This window comes from Podarcis muralis, chromosome 7 (genome assembly GCF_964188315.1).
Source record: "Podarcis muralis chromosome 7, rPodMur119.hap1.1, whole genome shotgun sequence".
Classification (NCBI taxonomy): Eukaryota; Metazoa; Chordata; class Lepidosauria; order Squamata; family Lacertidae; genus Podarcis; species Podarcis muralis.
This window is the reverse complement of record NC_135661.1, coordinates 25,790,425-25,800,957: the sequence shown is the minus strand read 5'-3', so window position 1 is coordinate 25,800,957 and position 10,533 is coordinate 25,790,425. Positions and strand designations below refer to the sequence as shown.

At 48.7% G+C, this 10,533-nt stretch overlaps 1 protein-coding gene across 7 annotated transcripts; it reads right to left on the bottom strand.

Moving 5' to 3' along the window:
* Nucleotides 1–1,571: 1,571 nt before the first annotated feature.
* On the bottom strand, nucleotides 1,572–9,501 carry ANKRD39 (ankyrin repeat domain 39). 7 transcript variants are annotated; one of them, XM_028740606.2, is made up of 5 exons: nucleotides 9,406–9,501; nucleotides 6,697–6,843; nucleotides 5,976–6,079; nucleotides 5,029–5,232; nucleotides 1,572–4,339 (listed from the first exon to the last, which is right to left on the bottom strand). In XM_028740606.2, the coding sequence occupies exons 2-5, from the start codon at nucleotides 6,797–6,799 to the stop codon at nucleotides 4,196–4,198; spliced, it is 555 nt and encodes a 184-aa protein (XP_028596439.2). In that variant the 5' UTR covers nucleotides 6,800–6,843; nucleotides 9,406–9,501; the 3' UTR covers nucleotides 1,572–4,195. The 7 variants fall into 7 exon arrangements, with proteins under 7 accessions (XP_028596439.2, XP_028596438.2, XP_028596434.2 ...); XM_028740605.2 differs by having other exon boundaries at nucleotides 6,697–6,846; nucleotides 9,406–9,466; XM_028740601.2 differs by lacking the exon at nucleotides 9,406–9,501 and adding an exon at nucleotides 8,960–9,394 and having other exon boundaries at nucleotides 6,697–6,846.
* Between the last annotated feature and the right edge of the window lie 1,032 nt (nucleotides 9,502–10,533).

Here is a 10,533-nt window from a genome sequence, read left to right as displayed (position 1 = left end):
CTGTGCCCCTGAAGGACCAGGTACGCAGCCTGGGAGTCATTTTGGACTCACAGCTGTCCATGGAGGCACAGGTCAAATCTGTATCCAGGGCAGCTGTTTACCAGCTCCATCTGGTACGTAGGCTGAGACCCTATCTGCCTGCGGACTGTCTCGCCAGAGTGGTACATGCTCTGGTTATCTCCCGCTTGGACTACTGCAATGCGCTCTACGTGGGGCTACCTTTGAAGGTGACCCGGAAACTACAACTAATCCAGAATGCGGCAGCTAGACTGGTGACTGGGTGCGGCCGCCGAGACCATATAACACCGGCCTTGAAAGACCTACATTGGCTCCCAGTAAGTTTCCGAGCACAATTCAAAGTGTTGGTGCTGACCTTTAAAGCCCTAAACGGCCTTGGTCCAGTATATCTGAAGGAGCGTCTCCACCCCCATCGTTCTGCCCGGACACTGAGGTCTAGCTCCGAGGGCCTTCTGGCGGTTCCCTCACTACGAGAGGTCAAGTTACAGGGAACCAGGCAGAGGGCCTTCTCGGTAGTGGCGCCCGTCCTGTGGAACGCCCTCCCATCAGATGTCAAAGCGATAAACAACTACCTGACATTCAGAAGACATCTGAAGGCAGCCCTGTTCAGGGAAGTTTTTAATATGTGACATTTTAGTGTATTTTTTATCTTTGTTGGAAGCCGCCCAGAGTGGCTGGGGAAACCCAGCCAGATGGGCGGGGTACAAATAATAAATTATTATTATTATTATTATTATTATTATTTATCAGACCAAAAAAACTGAATGAATGAATAATCTGGTCCAACAAGAGGGGAAATTTCAGAAGTAAATTACTCTCATGGACTGAATATAAATTACAAAAATGCATGAGATCAATAACACTTAAGAGGATTACTGAAGAAATGAAGTAAGACCTTTGAGCAGCTGAAACCAGGCAGGGAAACTTGTGGCTGGTCAGATGCTGTCAGCCCACCACCATCCAAAGCATCCAGGGAGCACCAAGTTGGCGAAGGGTGTCCCAAAGTGCCGCTCATTTGTTACTGTGGGCTGCAAGGCTTCTCTTTCTACCACCATATTGCTGGGTGGAGAAACGACGTGGCTGAAAACCTCTGGGGCGGAAGGCACTGGAGCCCCATTCCGCTCTGCCAGCCTCCTGCTGCTGCTGTCAAAGTCTCACAGATAAACTACTGAGGTCTGGTAGAAGGTGGGGAAGGGAGGAGGTTACAGGAATTTGAAAGCCAAGATTCTCTGTCGCTGAAGAGTTCATGTTACAGGTACAGGAGGAGCAGGATGGAAATAGCTGCCAGATAGGATGATATTCCATCTCCTTGAGATGCTATTCCCACTGCCCAAGCACTCAAGGTTACATAAACACTCCAGGATTCTGCTTCAGGAAGTGCAGGCGTTGGGTGTTTTGGGGTGGGGGGGAAGAGAGCTGCTTTTCAATTTGTCAAAAGTTGATGCAAAAGCTAGTTGAGGAAATGCATGAAATCAGAGAGTTCGTTCAATTGTGTGATGGGTGATAGGAGAGAGGAAATTTTAAATATAAAAGGCTTCCATTGCTTAAATATCTAAAAAAATATTGATAGGGATATTGACAAAGATATTTTCCATACGGTAAGATTAAGAGAATACCGTGATAACTTCATTGATTATTGACTAGATGTGTATCTATCTATACAGACACAGTCTTGGTAGTGTGATGTGTGAACAGTGTTATTATTTAATGTTTGGTCACAAGGAATATTTCTTTAAAAGGAAACACTAAGTTGATTCAAAAGTTCAAGTGGGGAGACAGGTGAGCTCATTTCCCTTTGCTGCTCTCAGTGGCCAAGGGCACAGCGAGATCCCTCTGCTCGATAAACAGTATCCCGTTACAGGACAGTGCTGGATCAGCCGAGCCAAGAAGAGTTCATTCACCTGCTGCAACCCCCTGATGGATAAGATGCCATCGCTGGCCAGTCCTGCCCTCTCCCAGCTTCCGTATGGAGATCCAGTCTGACCTCTTTGTAAAATAATGAATGAGCAATGAAGCTGAAAGCATAAGGAGACCAGCTAAGAGAACGGTCCAGCCTCCTGGGCCATTTCATGTTCTGATCTTGCCCTATTTGAAGAGCCAGATTAGATGCAACACAAGAGACAAATGAAATAGCTCCTTCTCCAGCCTGGTGCTCTCCAGATGTTTGGGACTAGAACTCCCATCAGCCATAGCCAGCACATACTGATGCAGTTCCAACACATCTGGAGGGCACTGCGTTTGGGAAGGCTGTTGCAGGGCCTTAATTACATTTTAATGCAGCTACACACAAGGTTGGTGGGTCCAAATTTAATTGGAGCAGCAGAGAAGGGCCAGCTGAACCTTTTCCCTGGGGGATGTTATATGATCAACCATCCCCTCCCCATCTCACCCCAGTCATTGTTCCATCCACGGGAAGAAATATATTGGGCCCATGTATCTTTTCAAATGTAACAAGAAAAACAGGGATTGATTTTTAGTGGATAAAGAGCTTGCAGGAAAAGGGTTAAACGTGTGCCCCATTCACATTCAAAGGCCCACCTCATTTGCACTGAAGTTTCATTTTTTAAGTAGGAGGACATTTCATACGGAGCCCCATGTCATGTCTGGTATAGTCAACTCCCGTACCTTGCCACTTCTGTGAAAGTGTGAAGCAAACTCATGGCTCTGACGCCATCTCCACCTACTGGATGGGTCCGTTGGGAGCTGGGTTTGGTGCCAGAGGCCTCTTGGTCGCTGCAGCAGAGCTCCTTTTGCACACTGATGAGCTGGTACAGTCCAAAAGGGCAAACTTCGCCATTTTGAGTCTGCAGGCTGTAACTCATCTGGAAGGGTGGGGATGTGGTTGTTTGTTAAGAGCTGGAATTCATGTTTTGGATAGCCTGTGCTTTTCTTTAGGTGTGTACTGTTATTGGGAGTCTCTGATGGAGCTGATTAAGAATTGCATGTGACTAAGCTTCTGGTGAGAAAAAAGTTCTAAAGGGGAAATAAAATGCATACTTTTGATTCAGGCTTAGTCATCCTTACTTCGTCCCATTAAAAATCAATGGGTTTAAGTGAGTCCTGTTATTTTCTATGAGTTTTTTTTAAGCAGGACTACACTAGTGGCCAAAATTGTGGAAACCTTTTGGAGAAAGTGTATTTCCGAGGTTTGATGGCTCACAACACCACTTTTTTTTGGAGCAATACCATAAAAATATTACATCAATGGAAAGATAATTTAATGAAGAATGTAATTCAACAATGTTTGTTTAATTATCAAAAGTTATAGCCAGATAACCAGAAAAAGAAGTGTTTAGAGAGCCAATCAGGTGTCATCTTTTTTGGCAATGATGGCTCACAACACTACTTTTTTGGAGTAATATCATAAAATTATGTATCAATGGAAAGATAATTTAATGAAGAATGTAGTGCAATAACTTTTATGAAGGATTATTTATTACAACATAAATAAGGAGGACATTTGTCAGTATGTTATGTGATTGCTATCAGGTTGGTTGGGGGTTTTTTTGTTCTTTCATTTAGTGAGCTTGTAAAACATAATAAAATTAAAGAAATGGTGCAAAGAGTTGACTAGTCACCCAGGTGGTGATGTAGAATAGTACTATTAAGTGAAGAAGGCTACAGTTATGAAGAAATTAGAAGAAAAATTGGTGGAAACTCAACCAAAGAGCGAAACAAAATAAAAAATCTCTTCCAGTAGCACCTTAGAGACCAACTAAGTTTGTTATTGGTATGAGCTTTCGTGTGCATGCACCCTTCTTCAGATACTTTCCCCAGAGCCCCAAATCCAGGGACAGACACCGTAAGCCGATTGAAGGAGCTTGACTGAGGAAGCCCACCTGCCTAACACCTGAGCAATGGCCATTCCCAAGATCCAGCTGCTTTTAGGGGTGGGAGTAGTCCTCCCATACCCCACAAACTCTCCTTCAGCAACCACAGGGATCCCAGCATAATCCCAGAGTCACAGCCAGGGCCCCCTCTTACTTTGGTGGCCCCAAAATCTAGGCCAGGCCTTGAAGAGGAGCAATTAGAACTGTGAGACTGCTTACACCTCCTACACAGATACAGGTCACAAGTGGACTTGGTTCACACACGCCTTTGTAATACCAGAGGACGTTAGCAGGACGGTGGAAATGTTTGCTTAAGAGAGCACCTCGTCTCCTCAACAATCAGTTCCCTACTCCAGAAGCTTCCTCAAGTCCTCGTTCGTGTCAGGAACCAAATCGCAGGCGCGGCGCAGGCTCTTGTCCTGCAGGCGTCTCAGGTCAGAGTTGCGCTCCAGGAAGAGGAGGCAGAGGTCTCCGTGTCCATTCTCGGCTGCCTGCAGGGAGGGAGGGAGGGGTCAAGGGTTGCCCCTTGTTTATTGCATTTATAGCCCCACCTTCTTTCCTCTAAGGAGCTCAAGGTGGAGTACATCGTTCCCCCGCCTGCAGAGTTAATCCCCACAACAACCCCGTGAGGGAGGTCAGGCCGAGAGACAGCGACTGACTCCAAGGTCATCCGGTGAGCACCATGGCCAAGTGGGGATTTCAACCCTGATCTCCCAGGTCCTAGGCGAACATGCTCCAACCACTGTACTACTCTAGACCTTGGCCTCCCACGGAACAGCCAGACTCACGGGACGGTTCTCACGGGAGGGAGGTGCCAATGGGAGCAAGGGAAGGACATCGCATCCCCTCCCCACCCCCCCACCCCAAATAAGGAAAACCCACAGCCCATTAGGAACTGGAGGGGCAGGCGCTTGGCCTTCCTTGGGGCTTGTCTGGAATCAGCCCTGGGACTGTGACCCTCCTTGCAGAAGGCTTGCCTGAACAGAGAGACGTGTGGGCAACTTTTGCATGGCCAGAAGGCAGCTGCCTGGAGAAAGGGAAGAGTCCCTTGTGTTGCTCCACCCACTCTGGCCCCACCCATACAACCGAGTGACCCTACGGGCAAAGGTGTCTCGGTGCATCACTACACATTTGCCTGCGAATGAATGGAACGGCCAAGGAGCCACTCGGTACCCCACACCTTGTGCAAGCAGGTCTTCCCGTCGTCATCGGTGGCTGCTGGATCAGCCCCGTAGGTCAGCAGGAGCTCAGCCACCTCCGTGTGCCCACAGTAAGAGGCTCGGTGGAGAGGGGTGGCCCCGCCATGGGTCTGAGCGTTGCAGGCAGCTCCGCTCTCCAGGAGGAATCGGCAGACGTCATAATGGCCATTGCGGCTGGCGTAGTGCTGCAAGGCAGAAAACGAGGCATCTTGGGCTGGTCTGGGCCATTTCAGGCAAGCCACCTTCCCTTGCGCCTTGTAAGATGTAGGATGTAAGATGTGGGGCAGCTGGATTGAAAGGGCCTTGGCAGCCACCTGCAATCATGGGGCTTGCAACATGCCATGCACAAGTGCCTGCAGAGCCCCACTTCTGCCATCCCTGCCATCCCTGGTTGAAACAGTCTGGTGGGTCAAATGGGGAGGCACTTGCTCAGCATGATGTCTGGGGCTTCGCAAACAGAAAACAGGGGAAGCTGCCTCAACCCCCTCAGGCCACTGGTCCACCTTGCTCAGTACTGTCTGTGCTGACTGGCAGCAGCTCTCCAGGATTCCAGATGGAGGTTTCTCCCAGTCCTACCTGCAGATGCCAGGGAATGAGCCTGGGGCCTTCTGCATGCAAGGCAGGCGATCTGGCCCTGAGCGACGGCCCTCCCCCCTCAGCTGATCCTCAGCACTTGCAAATAACTGTGCCTTTGCATGAATGGCTCTGCAGGCAAAAAGAGGTCACCTGACATCACTGTGATGTCACACCAGCGTGAATGGAGCCCACCTGACAGCAGATGCATCTTCCTTCTCATAAAAGACAGAAGGTGCAGGCACTATGCATTGTTGGGACATCTGGCAGGGGACACTAGTAGCCAACTCTCTTGTATGGTTGCATTCTCATGTATTTTTGAAATCTGACCCCCACAGTAACCTTGGACACTTACCAAAGCTGTGTATCCAAAGGGATCTGGCTCGCTGGGATTACTTTGGTTTAGGATCTGTTTTTTTACCTTCTCAAGGTCTCCATTCAGAGCAGCACACCAAATCCCTACACATAAATAAATTTCAATTTATCTTTATATTGGCACTAGTCTGTCATTGAGCAGCCCTCAACTCGTGTCTCTCTGTCCTCAAGTCTTGTTTTAAACCACCACATTTCCCCTCTGTGTCCTTCCCTGCTTGCTCCACTCAAAGCTTTGCCACTGTTTAGAACTACCAGTTTCCCCTCTCAATGTCTTATCATTGCTGTTTTACCCAAACCTCTGCCATTGTTTGAAACTATCACTATTTTCCTCTCAGTGCCCCTCTCTGTCTTCCAACCAGCAAGCAAGAGGCATTATCAGGGTTCAAAAATGCATTGCAGCCAAACAAGGGCCAGTGCAATGCAGGGCCAGTGAAGTGTAGCTTGGGGAGATGGGGTGGTTGGAAAAAGGGAGGGGCACAGGAAGAGTCTATTTTGCAGGCCAGGCAGAGAGGCTCAGACAGCTACATTTGGCTCCTAGGCCAGAGGCCTTCCTGCCCCTGCTTTGGACCATAACTTATCTTTTTTCTCTCCTCCAGACAGGATAAGGAGGCAAAGAGAGTTTTAGTTAAAGCTCATCTCCTTATCCCCTTCTCACCCCTCCAAAGACCCACAACAGACTCAATGCCCCAAAGCTTCTGTACCTCTCTCAAAATCCATCTCCTCCAGAGTCTGGTGAACACTTGGCACAGCCACATGGTGGGAGCAACAGGAGCCATCCTTGGAGTGTCCAGGCGACAATGCCATTGTTAGCCCTTTGAGGTTATTATTTTGGGAAGCAGCTGTAGGTCCTGCTGAAGAGGAAGAGAAAGGCTGTGCCACAAAGCAGAAGAGAGGCACACTCTCTAGCACAATGTCCAGAAAGAACAATTCAGACCCCAAGATAATAATGAATGATGGAACAAGCACAGGCAAAGCTTGGGAATTGACATTTTCTAACGTATAATGCCCAGCAGGTGGCGGAGCACAACCTACGCTGGATCTTTAGCATCCAATTTCTACTGAAAGGAAGCAGGATGAAAGCAATTTTGTTCTGCATCTGCACTGTACTTTTATTCTGGTCAATTGTCCATCTATCCAGGAGTGACCAAGGTGAGGTTTAGAGCAGGGATGCCCTCCAGATGTGGTTGGACTCAAACTCCCATCATCACCAACCACTGCTCATGCCAGCAACAGCAGGCTATTAAGGCACATCCCAGATGTGGTGAATTCACCATAGCCAAGAGCAAAATGCGCCCTGAAGCTTCTCACAGGGCAAAGCCTTCAGCCATTCTATTTCTCAGAGCAGGTTCAGGTTCATCCTGGTATAAGACAGCTTCCCAAAAACACTTCCCAGAGGGGTTACTGTGTTAGTCTGCCAGAGCAAAACCAGCAAAAGGCCTCCTGGCACCTGAACATTTTTTGGCATCTCTGTCTTGAGAGACAATGGGGTGCACCTCCAGGGGTGATGTCAAATCCCTGCATTAGCAGCACTGAAGTGACCTCCCTGGGGTGCTAGCCTGGGCAGTGTGTCTGGAGGTCCTGAGCTGCCCAGATGACAAGACCAACCTCACTGGTGTGGACCAAAGGAAAGCACAGCAATATGTTTGGCACCAGCTTGGCTGTAGGAGTTGCCAGTGGAAGAAGACTGGAAGAAATTTAAAGACTATCTACAGAGACATTGTAAAATTAATGAATGTTAGAATGATGTTGGATTGAAATTAAGTGGTTTCTAGCTGTAATGGTATAAAAGAATATGAAAAAATGGTTTTTTACAAGTAAAAATTCAAGGTTATAATAATTTAAGATTAAAGATCTGGGTAAAATAAAGAGGGAAAGAAACTGCTGAGCTAATAAATTGAACTGGAATACAAAAAAGGGAGGTACGAGGAGGTCCGAGAAACAAGTAAATGAAAAATAATGTGATGGGGGGGGGGGGAGTTGCCAGGAGGCGGCATAAAAGGCGCCACCGAGACTCCAGATTTCTGTAGGATTTACTCCTTAGCCTTTTCATCTCTCGAAGATGTCCCTTAACAGATACACCTTAAGAGATGTAGTGTATAAGGAATGTGTGACTGAGATCAGCACAAATGCCACAAACTTGGTCTGTTTTCACAGTGAATTATAAGCACCTTTGAGCTTCTTTCACATGGTATGTGCCAGAAACTGGGTTGGTAGACAGACCAACAATCTGCTTTGTATGTTTTGGGGTTAGGGCCTGGCCTAGCGGGAGAGTCTGACCACTGGCCATGCAGGCTGGGGTTCATGGGATGCTCAGTGGCATCTGGAGGGCCACAGGTTCCACATCCCTGAATGAAAGGGATCCGTGTGTGGTGGGAGAGAGGTTTCTTTCACTGAGACTCTAGAGAGCTATTCTCAGTCAGAATTGAGCAGAAATGGGAAGCAGGTAGATCTAGGATCTACTTGTAGGCCTTTGGATGTTGGCAGAAGATAAGTTACAGAGAATCAGAAACACTGGGTTAACGGTAGCAACAAAAAGCCACCCTCCCAATCTAGATTCCCCTGTCCAGATGAAGAAGACTTAGGATGAAAGGAAGAGTAGCTTCTTATGTGACAGGACTGTCAATGGAAACAAATTCCTGGACCAAGGACATGCTCAGAGGCATGCTCAGAGGTCCCTCATTCTATGTTGCCCCAACTGAATTATTCTGCATGCAGTTCCTGTTGGGGGTCCCCAGCATCTTAGTTGAAAAAACAACACAGACCCAACCAGCCTTAAGTCTGCACACCCGTTATACTTGTCCATGCAATTAACTCATTTATACAAAATATAATATAGGTTAAAAATGGTAACTGTTAAGAATTGCTATAGACCTTTTTTCTCTTTACACTTCTGGTTTTCTTTTTAAGAACTTCTTATGTGTTGCATTTAAATTTCAATAAATAGTAATAATAATGTCTGTGCACCCACGAAGCAGACCAGCCTTTCCCAACCAGGTGTCCTCCAGATATTGGGACTATGCCTCTCCTCAGTCCCAGCAGCACAGCTGTCTGACTGGAGGAAGAGGCCAGAGCCCCGCCGGGCCAGACCCAAGTCCGGCATCCTGTCCCGGGGGCGGCCAGCCAGGAAGCCCTCCAGCTCGGAGCTGGAGCAAGGCGGCTTCCTTCCAGCCCCCCTGAGCCTCGAGGGATGCTGGGGGCCAGGCGGGGGGGGCCCTGCGGCCCCCAAGAGGCGGCTCCCCTCCAGCAAGCCTGGCGCGGGGCCGGGGAGTTGTGGCTGGGAGTCGTAGTTCAGCCCCCCCCCCCCCGAGCCGGCGGGTCCTGCCGGGGGACCAGGGGCCTCTCCTCCCCCCAGGTCACGTGGGCGCCGGCTGCTCCCAAGAAAGGGAACCGGCCGCCATCTTAGCTCTTACCTGCCACGGCCGCCCGTTCCGCCCAATCGGAGAGGAGCTGGGCGGGGAAAGGCAGCCAATGCGGTCGCACGAAGGGAAGAAGACCGGAAGCAGCCAGGGGGCGGGGCGAGGGTTTCCCTGCGCGCAGTAGCGGCGAGCGACCGCTAGAGGGAGCCGGCGACTCGGGAATGGTGGGCGCGCGCGTGGCCTGCGGAGCACCTGGGCAAAGAATGGAAATTACGCTGGGGGTTAATGCAGTGCTGTTTTTCTGGGGGGACGCCTCCTCCCAAACATTTTGAGAATCTTTGTACTTTTGTCCATTTACTGTCTTTATTTTCCCCGATTTGAACTATAAAAAGGTGATTTTCTTGAATCAAAATGAGAGTAACCCCTAAACATTTTTTGAAGAAGAAAAGAAAATGCACTGGCTTAATGTAAGCCAGGACGGAGCCCTCCTCCAGCCCTTCATTGGCATTGGTATGCTGCCTGTGTGCTTTCCAAGTTGTTTGTGCATGTGCTTTTTGAGCATGTGCAGAGATTGTCTCCTCCGCTAAGCACCCCAGAGACCCACACTGAGCCTGGACACCTCCAAAGACTTTTAGTCACTGCAGCAAGACCAGCCAGTCCATTTAGAAACGGCACCATTTCACTTGACGCTTGCTCTTGCCTTGGTCTCTTGAGGTGGGCTGGCATATGAGGATGCAGTGATACCTCGGTCTAAGAACAGCCCTGTTTATGAACAATTCAGTTTACAAACTCCACAAAACCAGAAGTAGTGTCCCGGTTTGCGAACTTCACCTCGGTCTAAGAACGGAATCCGAATGATGGAAGGGCACCGGCAGCGGGAGGCCTCATTAGGGAAAGCGCTTCTCAGTTTAAAAACGGACTTCAGGAACGGATTAAGTTCGTAAACCAAGGCACCACTGTACTCTCCCAGAGACAGTTGCTGTTTGCTCAAACCTGGCAATTCACTCTCCTGTCTTCTGTTCCTTTCTTTAAAATGCTTAAATGCTTCCTTCTGTGTTTCCATCACTCTCTGGGTCTCTATAATAAATAAATGCACATCCATGGAAACATTGAATCCCTGCATCATTCACCATGCACAGTGAAAGGCGTTAAGAACAGTCCGACTGGTCTTCTAGGGCAGCC